Here is a 13509-nt window from a genome sequence, read left to right on the forward strand (position 1 = left end):
ACACACTTCTCATCCTCAGCCACTCCATTCCTCCTCATTCAGGACAGCAGTAGGAGGGAAGAGTTGGCCTTCCTTCAAATGTAACACTGCTGCTCTCCTGCCTCCCCCCTCCTCACTCACTGTCAGGCTCCTCACACAGCACAACAAGCTGCTTTTCCCCAATGATGAGCTCTTCACCTCGGCCACTCTTCTCTTACTTCTCCTCCTACTCTGACTGTATGCTGTTAGTGTAAACTCAATACAAACATGACGCCCCTGTAATCTCTGCGCCTGATGTTTCACCTTGCTTCATGAGAGAACCAGCCCTGCTTAAGGTGGCCACTAATGATCCAATCTTTTTCATCCAATTTTACCAAATCTATGTAGTATAAGGGCAAATTGCGTACATGTATTGAATGGATACTATAGGCCGTCCCCTATATTACATAGCAATGGTAAGATTGGATGAAAAAGATTGGATCATTAGAGGCCACCAATAGACATATGGCTATGATAGGGAATACTAGACTGTGAGCCCCTCTGAGGGAATATAGTCTGTACAGCACTGCATAAGATGTCAGCCCTATATCAATAATATTGTTATTATAGCCAAAGTATTATCAGTTTATCTCACTTCCCTATGATCTGTAGTTGATTTGTGCACTGCTGCATCAGCTGTACTCCACCATTGTCTAGAGAGTAAACTGTTGTATTGTTTATATTGTATTGTTACATTTTATATTCTGTTTCACAGCACCACGGAAAATGCTGGCTCTATAAATCCATAATAATAGTCGTTCCTAATGGCTTCAGTCTCCCAATATTTACAGCAGCGCGCATCCTAATCCTAAACGGAACACTTCCAGGTACTTATGGAGGCGGGGCCTCTCCTGAGTTGTTCGCTCAGATATATTCTTGTCCTTATCTCATTGGCTGCGCCATCTTTTCGTCTCCCCTGGTTGGCTCTTCCGTAAAATTATCCCTTGCGAGCCCACGCAGCGGCTCGCCTCCTGATTGGCTCTCGAAATTATCAAACAAGCAGCGCCCCGCCTGCATTCCAGAGCTCTACAGCTGCTTTTTCCCCAGGGGGCGGTGGAGAGCCGCTGATTGGCCGCTGCGGTAGACGCTCACGCTGGAGGGGAAGCTGATTGGTGCAGTTTGTGGACGGGGGCGTATTGGGGTTGCTGGAGGGGGCGTGGGCTAAGCAGTGCTGTCAGTCTGATCCTAGACTCTGAAGAAGAAGGATATTTGGGCTCCACAAGCGCTATTATTACCCTGACCTCCCACAGGACCTCAGAGCCATCTAATCTGGAGAGATTGCACTCAGGTTACAATCACGGCCCAAGCTTTCCATAACAACTCTGTGCCTTCAACCTGCAACGCTTCCTTTAAGGGATAGTCTACCTTTAAGAGAGATAGTCCATTTAAACTTCTGTGATCAGCTGATATCCCCCCTCCACTGCTCAATTTTGGGGGTGTCTGTGGAGATCTGGATTTTTTTTTCTGCAGCCCATTTAGTTTCTGATTCTGCTCAGAAAGTCATTATTTAACCCTCGCTTTGTTCGATAGCCTTCTGGGAAAAAAAAATGGAAATATTGGAGAGCGGAGACCCTGTCATGCAATGGGATCGCAAGCTGAGTGAGCTGTCCGAGGTGGCGGAGAGCGACTCTCTATACAATACGGTGAGAGCACGATGACACTTTTTAATTAACGTGCTGATAATAGAATATTGATGCAAATAAGGATAAGCTAAGTAAGGGATTTAATAAGTTTTGCAAGGAGTGTATTAAAATGATGAATTAATGGGAATTTGTAATAAGGGAGCAGGCTATGACATGTAGACATTTTAAGTTAACCATTGAATCATTCAGTGTGCTATTGATCATTTTTAAGAGGTTAAAAAATAATTTTTAAAGATAGCATTAAAGGATAAGACTGTTTCAGATCAAAATGTCTCCAGCACAACACGAGAAAAGTGCCCAAAATATATATATATTTTGTGAATATGAGTTTTATCGATGATCGTGTCTCTCTGTGTATGTCTGTCTTAACAGATGGATCTGTCATTAGTAGCAGAATGGGACCATACATAAGCCTACAGCCACAAGACCTGACCATACATAAGCCTACAGCCACAAGACCTGTGTGTCAGATGTATTGTTTACACATGTACAGAATGGGCTATCAAAATGTGTCATTATTTTAAAAAGTTTTGCTTTTAGGTAGGGATAAGAAAGTACAGTACTATACATTTTTTGTTTGACACCAAAAGTTCTTACAGTAGATTTCCCCACTTCATGTGGTAGCTGCATCTAGACGTTCACTTTTTGCTTTAATGTGATCTATTATTCTACTTTTCATCTCATCTGAATTTTGATACGACTGTTAATGAAGTGGTTAAGTGGCCCGCATCGTTGTGTTGCAGAAATGAGGTTCTTAGGCTGTATGTCCTCCAGGTACCCTATAATTTCTGATATTGCATGTTTTGATTTTGCTCATAAAAACAAGATAAGCTGTTTATTGGCTAGATACTTCAGCATTCAGTATTAAGCCTCGTATATATTGCCTGACTTAAGTCGGCTGAGGGCGAAAACGACCGTCTTCGCTGGCAATCCCAGCGATGCCGCTTCCCCTGCCGATCCCATTGTTTGCGCCGCTTCCTTGCCGTGATGTCATGCATGCGCTGCTCCTCGTCCCACCGTCATCCCCCCCCCCCCCCCCTCCCATAGCAACACAGCGTGACGTCAGCTACACAGCTGACACGTGCATGCAGCCCGGCACAGCGATCCCCAATTGTCGACATTAGTTTGGCATGTGTACTTAGCGATTTAAGTCGTTTGAACAACTTCTGTACGCACGACCGATTTGCCACTTGTACTGCATGATAATCTGTCTTATTATTATTATTATTATTATTATTATTATTATTATTATTATTATTTAGTATTTATATAGCGCCAACAACTTGTCACTTAACTGTCCCTCAGGGGCTCACAATCTAATCCCTACCATAGCCATATGTGTATGTATATATTGTGTGGTGTATCGTAGTCTAGGGCCAATTATAGGGGGAAGCCAATTAACTTATCTGTATGTTTTTGGGATGTGTGATGAAACCGGAGTGCCCAGAGGAAACCCACACGGACATGGGGAGAACATACAAACTCCTTGCAGATGTTGACCTAGCTGGGATTCGAAGCGGGACCCAGCGCTTGCAAGGCAAGAGCGCTAACCACTACGCCACCATGCTGCCCAAAAGTTGATCAAACACTTGAATCGCTTAAAAGACTTGTTATCAGTTGCTCACCGTTGTCGCTTGGTGTTTTAAAATGCTCAATTGTCGACCGCCGCGATCATGTTGGACAACAAGCGTGCATTTTAAACAACTTTTGTAGGTTGTGTGTACGGGCCTTTAGGGACATTAGATTGTGAGCTCTTTGTGGTAGAGACATGTCAGTAGCTCACTGATCTCCATAGTGTCCAGAGCTGTATAAGTTTACATTATCCTTTGTTTAGGATTTGAAGTATGTCTGAAGAGCTAGACAGATCACATACCATGCTGTGATGGAGAGATAAGATCACCTATTATCTTTTCTCACATTGATTTGATTTGGCAGTGTTGTGTGAAAGCTGTTGGTATAGAGAGAGGTATTGGCTATAAGCAGTTTGCAGCTGTCCAATCATACTGCATGCCTGAGAGAACAAAAGAGACTTTTTTTTTTTGTTTGTTACAAAACTCCCTAATTTCTTTGCAAAATCAGTCAGTAAGATAGAAAAGCATACAGCTTCTATGGTGGCTTCCCCGAATGTGTATTGACTTGAAATTTTCTATAGAGTTTCTTAAAGGGACCCTAGGCTTGAAGCTTGCAGATGTTACTGCTTAAACATCTGGACGGAAGCCAGTCTTTGGTAACAGCTGTGGATAGGAAGGCGCTTGTGACATGAGACATCTGAAAAATCACAGCATCTCTTTAGAATTTAGATATTTGCTAGAATGGAGTTTTGGGCTCCAAAGTTTTCTGACACTCTTGCAGGAAGGGAGAACTACAGAGAAGAATTGATGTTTTAAAGAGAACCTGAGGGGAGAGGGATATGAGGGCTGACTCTTCTTTTTAAATAATGCACATTATTACATGGCTGTCCTGCTGATCCTTTGCCTCTAGTACTTTAAGCCATAGACCCTGAACAAGCATGCAGATCGGGTTTCCAGGACAAATCTGACAAGTTTAGCTGCATGCTTGTTTCAGGTGTGTGATTTAGACCCTACTGACCAGAAATATCATCAGGGCTGCCAGGCAACTGGTATTGTTTAAAAGGAAATAAATATGGCAGTTTCCGTAGGACTTACACCTATGGTAGGATTAGCCATGGTAACTTCTTTGCATTTTAAACTGGCCACACACCATACAATCTGGGTTGCTAAAGTAATCAAAGTAGTTTAAATCTGTTGGCCCTTGAACTACATTGATCTAAAAATATTGTACAATCAAGATTGTATGGTGTATGGCCACCTTGGCTAGGTGCAAAGTGGGAGCTTTGTTGCTCTTCCTGTAAAAATGGTAACAGAGGGGAAAAGTCGCATTGCACATTATAAGAGTTGCGACGCGTACAGTGAAGCATACAGTCAATGAAAAGCATGCTTCACTGTCAATGTTTACATGTGTGCTTTGCGGTAAGACACTGCATGCCCTGCATTAGGATACTGCAGTCCGTTGGATCACATTGCCCCGGATGCACTCTGAATGCCACACAGGCTTACAATTTCAGTGCGATTTTGTGTTGTAAAATGTGTCTGTTACATCACACTGCTACGCCCCACTGTGATCTTATCCTTCAAGGGGAATCTTTATTTTATTATAAAATTGCCATCAACATATATTAGTGGCGCACAGTTCTTTCTCTTGTTCAGTGTTATTAAAAATAAGCTTTCCATTCCAGTTTGCATCAAGTTAGGATTTCACAAAACTGAAAGTTAAAACTGGACTATTTTGCAACCATGGCAACGATATGCTCTTTAGGGTACATATTGCCCGTAAACATCTACCTTGTTGCGGGAGTAATTTAAAGCAAACCTATGCGCGCCATAGGACAAAAATGTAGATCCTTACCTAGGGAGAGGGAAGCCTCTGTACCCTCCAGAGGCTTCCGACGTTCTCCTCCCGACCACTGATCCAGCGCTGAGACCCTCAGAAGTTTATGGCTGCGCTCCCATACATGAACGAGCGTGGCCACATTGTGCAGTTGCAGGATGTCTCGCGCCTGCGCAGTAGCAAAAAGCCGCCGCTCAAGCTCATCGGAAAAAGCGGAGTCTGGCTCTGTGCTACCGTGCAAGCAAAAGCCGCCTGTGCAGTTCACCTGAGCTCTGTTGAAAAGCCCATGTCAGCAGGCTTCATGATGTCCCAGACCAGAGGTGAAAATAAACTGATGAAATAAACAATTGTATCCATTGTCCTATATCCCACAATTTTAGTTTTTTTAATTTAAATCTACTTCTTAAAGTTTTAACTGTTTCATTGTCTCTGCTCAATGACACACTGATTGAAGTATTCCAGAGCTAAAATCTATGAAATATTGACCCTTTTTATCCCTTTCCTTCTCTCAGAAGCCATTTTATGCCAGGAAAATGTTTATGACTATAGTTACTTATCAGTGAGGTTTACCGTATACACTTACCAGGTACCAACTGGACAGAAGCTGTCACTTGCATTCCTGCTGTTTAACTCATTCAGGCAGAGAAAGAATAAAAGGCACACAGCCTAGTTATTTGTGCGCTTGGTTCTGTACGTACCCATGTCTGTCTCATTATGTCACCCTGTGACCTTTAAAGAGAACCCGAGGTGGTTCTTGGGGGAGGGGAAGATGGGACACAGATGCATGTTCTCTGCCTCATGACATGCCTCTGTGTCCCCACACCGCCGCTCTTTGCCCCCCCTCCCCCCACCGCTGCACTATAGCCCCCCGAGATTGGCAACATTATTTGTCACCATCTCAGAGGCAAAAACAGGGGAGAGGGATTCTCTGTTCAAAATGCCCACCAGGGGCATTCCTACAGGGTCTGCAGAGCTGCCATTGGGCATCTCTCTCTCGCCAGCCGCGCCCCCTGCCGCTCCCCCGCCTCCCTACACACTGGTGAGAGACACACAGTCTCTCCTTGTAGTGTCGTGACCCAGAGGTCACGAAAGTGAGCCATTACGGCCCACAGGAGCAGCGGGGGGTGGCGTATTTTGAGGCTACTTGATCTGCTCAGCCCCCCGGATCAAGTAGCCTGCTTTTTTTTTTTTATTTTATGAGCCCACCTCGAGTTCTCTTTAAGCAAATTTAATAAATTGAAAAAATCTTCATGGAAGTTGAGATCCACGGACTTTGTGGTTTGCTGGTTTTGGATTTGGGTCGGGTGCATGCCCTGTTCACACTGTAATCTCTCAAAAGATATTGACAGCCTGGATGAATCTGTTGCTCGTTAGGCCAATAGATCTCTGACAGATTTGTCAAAGTCATAGATTATACAAAAAGTGTATAAAAAAACAAAGACTCCTGGAACCTTGTAGGCCACATCATTACAGGAAGATGTGCATAATATTATACTTTGCAGCTACTTGAATTTCTCAGTCAGGTGCTGACAGGCATCGGGGAAGCTGAAATCTGTACAAGTCTTTTGTTGGATTGACCTCCTCTTCCCTCGCAGTGTCTTGTGATCAGGTGTGCAGGCCCTAAAAGACTCAGCTGTGCTCTGTGAAGTACCATTTAGCTCTAATAGCTATTTATATTGTGCTACTTTTTAAAACCTACCCACATACCACTCTTCTGAGTGAGCAGCTGTTCCCTATCATTTTAGGCTTTCAGAACCAATGCAGACCTGCAGCAAAAAGACGTAGAAAATAAATGTCACGGACAAAAACATCCAACCATCATTCTGGAATAGCCCCAAAAAACAATAACGGGCGGCAAAAGTCTACTCAAAGAGGATCCAATGGATTGTAAATTTCTGATTGGGTGATGTTTGTGTAATTGAATACAAGGATATGTATGAGTAGAAAAATCAGGAAACCAGTGCTGGAGAAGAGCTTAAAGCGGATCCGAGATGAAAAACTAAGTATAACAAGTAACTTGTGTGTATGTGTATCTATCTATCTATCTATCTATCTATCTATCTATCTATCTATCTATATATATATATATATATATATATATATCTATATCTATATCTATATCTATATCTATATATATATATATATATATATATATATATATATATATATATATATATACTATCTTATCTAAAGTTTAGATAGTTTACACAGCATATCTAGCTGCAAACAGCTTTAAAGCGGACCCAAACCAAACATATTTTTTAAATTCAAAATATTTAGTTGACACATACAAAGATAAATAGAAACTCCTTCAAGCCTATGAGCCTCCCCCCTATGTTTTAGATCAGTACATGGTGATGTGTACAGGGTAAAAAATGATGTGATCATAAATGCCAGACTAAACAGGTGGCTTTTCAGTTTTGATTTAAACGTGTCCAGGGTTGAAGCTGTCTTGATTAAGTTTGGCAAGGAATTCCACAAGGTAGGGGCAGCATGATAGAAAGCTCTGGCTCCAAACGTTTTTAGTTGGACTCTGGGGTGGTAAAGTTATTAGATTCAGTTAATCTGAGGTTGTGGGTGGTGTGATACAGTTGCAACAAATCCTTCTGGTATCCATGGCCTAGGTCATGTAGGGATTTCAAGGTTAGCATGCCAATTTTGATAAGGATTTTCCATGGGAAGTCAGTGTAGTGAGCACAGGATTGGTGTTATCTGGAAATGGGGGGGGGTAGGCTTGTCTTAGGCCTGGAACCCACTGAAATCCGCAAACGCAAAACGCAACCGCTAGCGTTTTGTCTGAGCAGTTTGCAAGCGGATTCATGCGCGTTTTCGGTCGCGTTTTGCAACAGTGTATTTTTTTGTTCAGCGGTTGTGTAGCGTTTTGCGTTTCGTGTTTTTATCCTGATTGGTCCTGTGAATTATTTTTAATTTTGTTACAGTGTGCTGAACGGCAAAACGCTAGCAAAACCGCTCCGTTTAGGTTTTGCTGAGCGTTTCTGCTAGCGTTTCAATACTTTACATTGAAGCGCTAACGCTCCCAAAATGCTGCAGGTCCTGCGTTTGCGTTTCTGGGAAACGCAAACGCTCCTGTGGAAGTTGCCCCATCCATTAACATTAGCCCAGCGTTTTGGCAAACTGCTAGCGTATCGCAGTGCTGCCAAAAGCGCTCCTGTGGGTTCCAGCCCTTACGGTGATTGTCCCCTGGCATTTTTGGTAAGATTTTGTGGGGATTAGCATTAACCAGGCCCCTGGTTTTTCTCCAGGCCCTGCTCTGGTTGTCTATGAGGTTCCTTATTCATAGGGTGAAGGAATACTCACAAATGTTTGAGTGGAAGGATAGGTCATTAATTCCAAGCAACAGAAAATGCAGCCTAATCTGAGGAAGACAAAATGTCCTCTTGCAAAAGTGGAGGTTATCTTCCTACTAAATAATCATAATCACATCATCTTAGCACCGACAGAGTTATTATTATGCAGATGATAATTGTTTAAATTACGCAGCTAAAGATGTGAGGAGTTGTTAAACTGCCTGGGCAACGCTATTAAAACTGCATTCTGTGCCAAATGTCTCCAACCCTGTTCTGAATTGGAGTTCCTAGCCTTCTATAGAGGGTCTTGGCTGTGGTGAACCACAGCGAGAGGCATATTTCAGTCAAAATGGAAACCTGGCATACTAGAGCTGTGACAGAGGCCATTTTTGCCAAACTGGGATAACCATTCCTGGGTGTTTTGTGCCCTTCCTCACAAGGGGCTGTCATCATACAGTGCTGCCTTATTTTCCTGTGAAGAAGGATGTCACCTGACTGTCGATTTCCTTTTTCCTGGACTGCCAAGCGAGCCCTGTTCAGCTGATAGTCTGGGCTATGCCACATCCCTTTCTGTGGAGCAGGAGGTGTGACATTGAGTCCATACTTGGAACAGACAGGCCAATGCACTGTCGGATAGAGCTTGTGCATCATTCCATACTGCCCATCAATGACGGCATGCCAGAATGATCAAAGATGTCGCAATGTGGTCTCAGAAACCGCTGTTTCTGGCACACGCATCTTCAGATTGTGCTTCCTCACACTCTTTGTCAATGCGGCTGCCCAATCAGTTCTCCAGCTTAAAGGGAACGTGAAGTGAGAGGTACAGTGGGTTGCAAAAGTATGCGGCCGCCTTGAAGTTTTCCACATTTTGTCATATTACTGCCACAAACATGCATCAATTTTATTGGAATTCCACGTGAAAGACCAATACAAAGTGGTGTACATGTGAGAAGTGGATCGAAAATCATACATCATTCCAAACATTTGTTACAAATAAATTACTGCAAAGTGGGGTGTGCGTAATTATTCGGCCCCCTGAGTCAATACTTTGTAGAACCACCTTTTGCTGCAATTACAGCTGCCAGTCTTTTAGGGTATGTCTCTACCAGCTTTGCACATCTAGAGACTGAAATCCTTGCCCATTCTTTGCAAAACAGCTCCAGCTCAGTCAGATTAGATAGACAGTGTTTGTGAACAGCAGTTTTCAGATCTTGCCACAGATTCTCAATTGGATTTAGATCTGGACTTTGACTGGGCCATTCTAACACATGGATATGTTTTGTTTTAAACCATTCCATTGTTGCCCTGGCTTTATGTTTAGGGTCATTGTCCTGCTGGAAGGTGAACATCCGCCCCAGTCTCAAGTCTTTTGCAGTCTCCAAGAGGTTTTCTTCCAAGTTTGCCCTGTATTTGGCTCCATCCAGCTTCCCATCAACTCTGACCAGCTTCCCTGTCCCTGCTGAAGAGATGCACCCCCCGAGCATGATGCTGCCACCACCATATTTGACAGTGGGGATGGTGTGTTCAGAGTGATGTGCAGTGTTAGTTTTCCACCACACATAGCGTTTTGCATTTTGGCCAAAAAGTTCAATTTTGGTCTCGTCTGACCAGAGCACCTTCTTCCACATGGTTGCTGTGTTCCCCACATGGCTTGTGGCAAACTGCAAACGGGACTTCTTATGCTTTCTGTTAACAATGCCTTTCTTCTTGCCACTCTTCCATAAAGACCAACTTTGTACAGTGCATGACTAATAGTTGTCCTATGGACAGAGTCTCCCACCTGAGCTGTAGATCTCTGCAGCTCGTCCAGAGTCACCATGGGCCTCTTGACTGCATTTCCGATCAGCGCTCTCCTTGTTCGGCCTGTGAGTTTAGGTGGATGGCCTTGTTTTGGTAGGTTTACAGTTGTGCCATACTCCTTCCATTTCTGAATGATCGCTTGAACAGTGCTCCGTAGAATGTTCAAGGCTGTGGAAATCTTTTTGTAGCCTAAGCCTGCTTTAAATTTCTCAATAACTTGATCCCTGGCCTGTCTTGTGTGTTCTTTGGACTTCACAGTGTTGTTGCTCCCAATATTCTCTTAGACAACCTCTGAGGCCCTCACATAGCAGCTGTATTTGTACTGACATTAGATTACACACAGGTGCACTCTATTTAGTCATTAGCACTCATCAGGCAATGTCTATAGGCAACTGACTGCACTCAGATCAAAGGGGGCCGAATAATTATGCACACACCACTTTGCAGTTATTTATTTGTAAAAAAATAATTGGAATCATGTATGATTTTCGTTCCACTTCTCATGTGTACACCACTTTGTGTTGGTCTCTCATGTGGAATTCCAATAAAATTGATTCATGTTTGTGGCAGTATTATGACAAAATGTGGAAAACTTCAAGGGGGCCGAATACTTTTGCAACCCACTGTATATGGAGGCTGCCATATTTATTTCCTTTGAAGCAATAACAGTTGCCTGGTGGTCCTGCTGGTCTCTTTATGTAGAGAAATGGCACCGAGAGCCATTTGGATATGGAAAATGTAGAAGAGTACAAAATTTATATACAGTGTACTCACAAACCAGGGTTACCTCCAAGGCAACCACTGTGTAGGCAGGTGAGGAGATTGTCCTGTTCCCACTCAGGATTAAGAAGTCTCTCTCTGTAGATGGGAAAAGATAGGGGGGAATCCCCCTCCACCAAGGGTGGATGCAAATCTACATAGTGAACAGAGGCGCCAGTCGCATCCCAGACCTACCACTGGTGTATGCTCCCCCACTCTTGATTGCCTGAGGCAGCAGGATATTGCCTGCGAAACGCTTTGCAACCTATCGTGGAGTATGCCAATAAATTGTATGTTTCATTAACTGAGTTTCTAGTGTCTGCTTATAGGGGGTAAGTCCACCACTGACTCCCAAGCATTTTTAACAATTGTAAAGACTGGTTTTATTCTGCTGGTCTCTTTGACAGTAGTGTCTGAATCACGTACCTAAAACAAACTTGCATTTAATCTAGTCAGACTTCAGTCAGAGCACCAGATCTTCACGCTTGTTCTGGGTCTGCAGCTAAAAGTATTAAAGGAAGAGGCTCAACAGGACAGTCAGGACACTTGCATTGTTTAATAGGAAATAAATATGTCAGCCTCCATATCCCTCTCAGTTCAAGTGTGCTTTAAAGTTCTATCATAGTGATCAAATCTGCTGGGGAAAATTGACAAGTGTATGGGCACCTGAGAAGCATTGCTGGGGTTGTATGAGCACGTGTCTCTCTAAAGCACTGGTGTCCAAACTTTTTAGGCCAAGGGCCATATCGCTGTTCTTGAGAGTGTCAGGGGGGCGAACTAGCGAAAATCAAACACAAATTTTTTGCTGATTTCCATTAGGTATGCCATGCATTTGTCAAATAAAACATTTCCACTGGAAATAACCCATCTACCGTGTGCAGTTAGCATAGTGGAGGCTGCTGACCAATGGCTGTTACTGCCAGGGCTGTGGAGTCGGTCCAAAAATCCACCGACTCCTCAGTTTAGGATTCCACCGACTCTGACTCCTCTAATTTGCATATTACAATTTTGTTGATTAAATGTATGTAACATGAAATTCGTCTCTTAACTGCCAACGCTTAGGAATTTTACAAGACAACTGAAGTGAGAAGGATATGGAGACTACTATATTCATTCCCTTTAGACTAAAACTAGTCCTTGGTAAGAGTACTTGTAAAAGGTACAAACCGGAACAAAGAACATCTATCAGGCCCTAGGCAATGTAAGTGTGGGTACGTGTAAGAGTGATGTGCAGGTACTCTGCAGGGGAATGAGGAGATTGTAAACAGACAACACCTCTGTGTTCAATGTGCACAGCATTCTCAGTGGATTCCCTGCAGCTCTGTGGGGAGTGCATATGTAGAGTATAGTCAGGGCCGGATTTGTACTTTTTACCGCCCAAGGCCAACTATACCATCTGTATGGTTGTTATCTTTGCGTGCCCCAATGAGAATTCTACTTAATTTCCATCATTGGATATCACAGACAATAACTATTTTAGTAATATGCATATAGATTATAAATTATGTTTTCCTTAAAGGGAACCTAAACTGAGAAGGATATGGATTTTTCCTTTTAAAATAATACCAGTTGCCTGAATCGCCTGCTGATCCTGTGTCTCTAATACTTTTAGCCACAGCCCCTGAACAAGCATGCAGATCAGGTGCTCTGACTGAAGTCAGACTGGATTAGGTGCATGCTTGTTTCAGGGTGTGATTCAGCCACTATTTCAGCCACAGAGATCAGCTGGACTGCCAGGCAACTGGTATTGTTTAACAGGAAACATCCATATCACTCTCAGTTAAGGTTCCCTTTAAGAACTGTTATGTTTGCCATCTTGTCGATGATGGATCCATTGTGTCACCATGAGAGTTAGGCTGATGGGTACCTGCAGGATAGAGCTTACAGGTCTTGCATGGATGACACACGTACAGGACAGAAAGTTCAAAGGTTAAATCTGTCTTTGTAGATGGGGATGGCTGCATAGAACAGCTTTACTGCCCCTCACTGAGCCGCCCCTAAATTTCTGGTGCCCTAGGCCATGGCCTATGTGGCCTTGCCAGAAATCCGGCCCTGAGTATAGTACTATTGTGTAACAAAGTAAACCTGAGACAGATGAAATTAAAGTTTTATACATACCTGGGGCTTCCTCCAGCCGCCTTCAGGATAATCAGTCCCTCGTGGTCCTCCTCCACCACCTGGATCTTCTGCTATGAGTCCAGGTACTTGAGCCAGTCGGGCGTAGTGCGCATGCACACACTCCGCCGCCAGGAGCATACTACACCTGTGCAGCACTATTGCGCAGGTGCAGAATGTTCCTGGCTGTGGGAGCGGCATGCGGCCGGACAGCGCTGACTGGCTGAATTACCAGGACTCATAGCAGAAGATCCGGGTGGTGGAGGACAGCGAGGGACTGATTAGCCTGAAGGGGGCTGGAGGAAGCCCCAGGTATGTATAAAACTTTACTTTTCATCCATCTCAGTTACCCTTTAATTTGTAGTCACCAAACCAAATTTTAACAACATATCAAATTATTTTGATTTTATCAGCAAAGAGAGTGCATACATTTGCATAAATCAGCTTCAATGCAGAAA

The 13509-nt window shown here is 43.5% G+C and overlaps 1 protein-coding gene across 1 annotated transcript in view; it reads left to right on the forward strand.

The window, feature by feature from the left end:
• Positions 1–1201: 1201 nt before the first annotated feature.
• The window catches only part of LOC137564243 (cyclic AMP-responsive element-binding protein 3-like protein 2), a 115100-nt gene continuing 102792 nt past the window's right edge, over positions 1202–13509 (forward strand). The window contains exon 1 of the mRNA XM_068277857.1: positions 1202–1661. Within this exon, the coding sequence (XP_068133958.1) occupies positions 1566–1661 (96 nt within the window). The 5' untranslated portion in view covers positions 1202–1565. The remainder of the gene's footprint in view (positions 1662–13509) is intronic.

This window comes from Hyperolius riggenbachi, chromosome 3 (genome assembly GCF_040937935.1).
Source record: "Hyperolius riggenbachi isolate aHypRig1 chromosome 3, aHypRig1.pri, whole genome shotgun sequence".
Lineage (NCBI taxonomy): Eukaryota > Metazoa > Chordata > Amphibia > Anura > Hyperoliidae > Hyperolius > Hyperolius riggenbachi.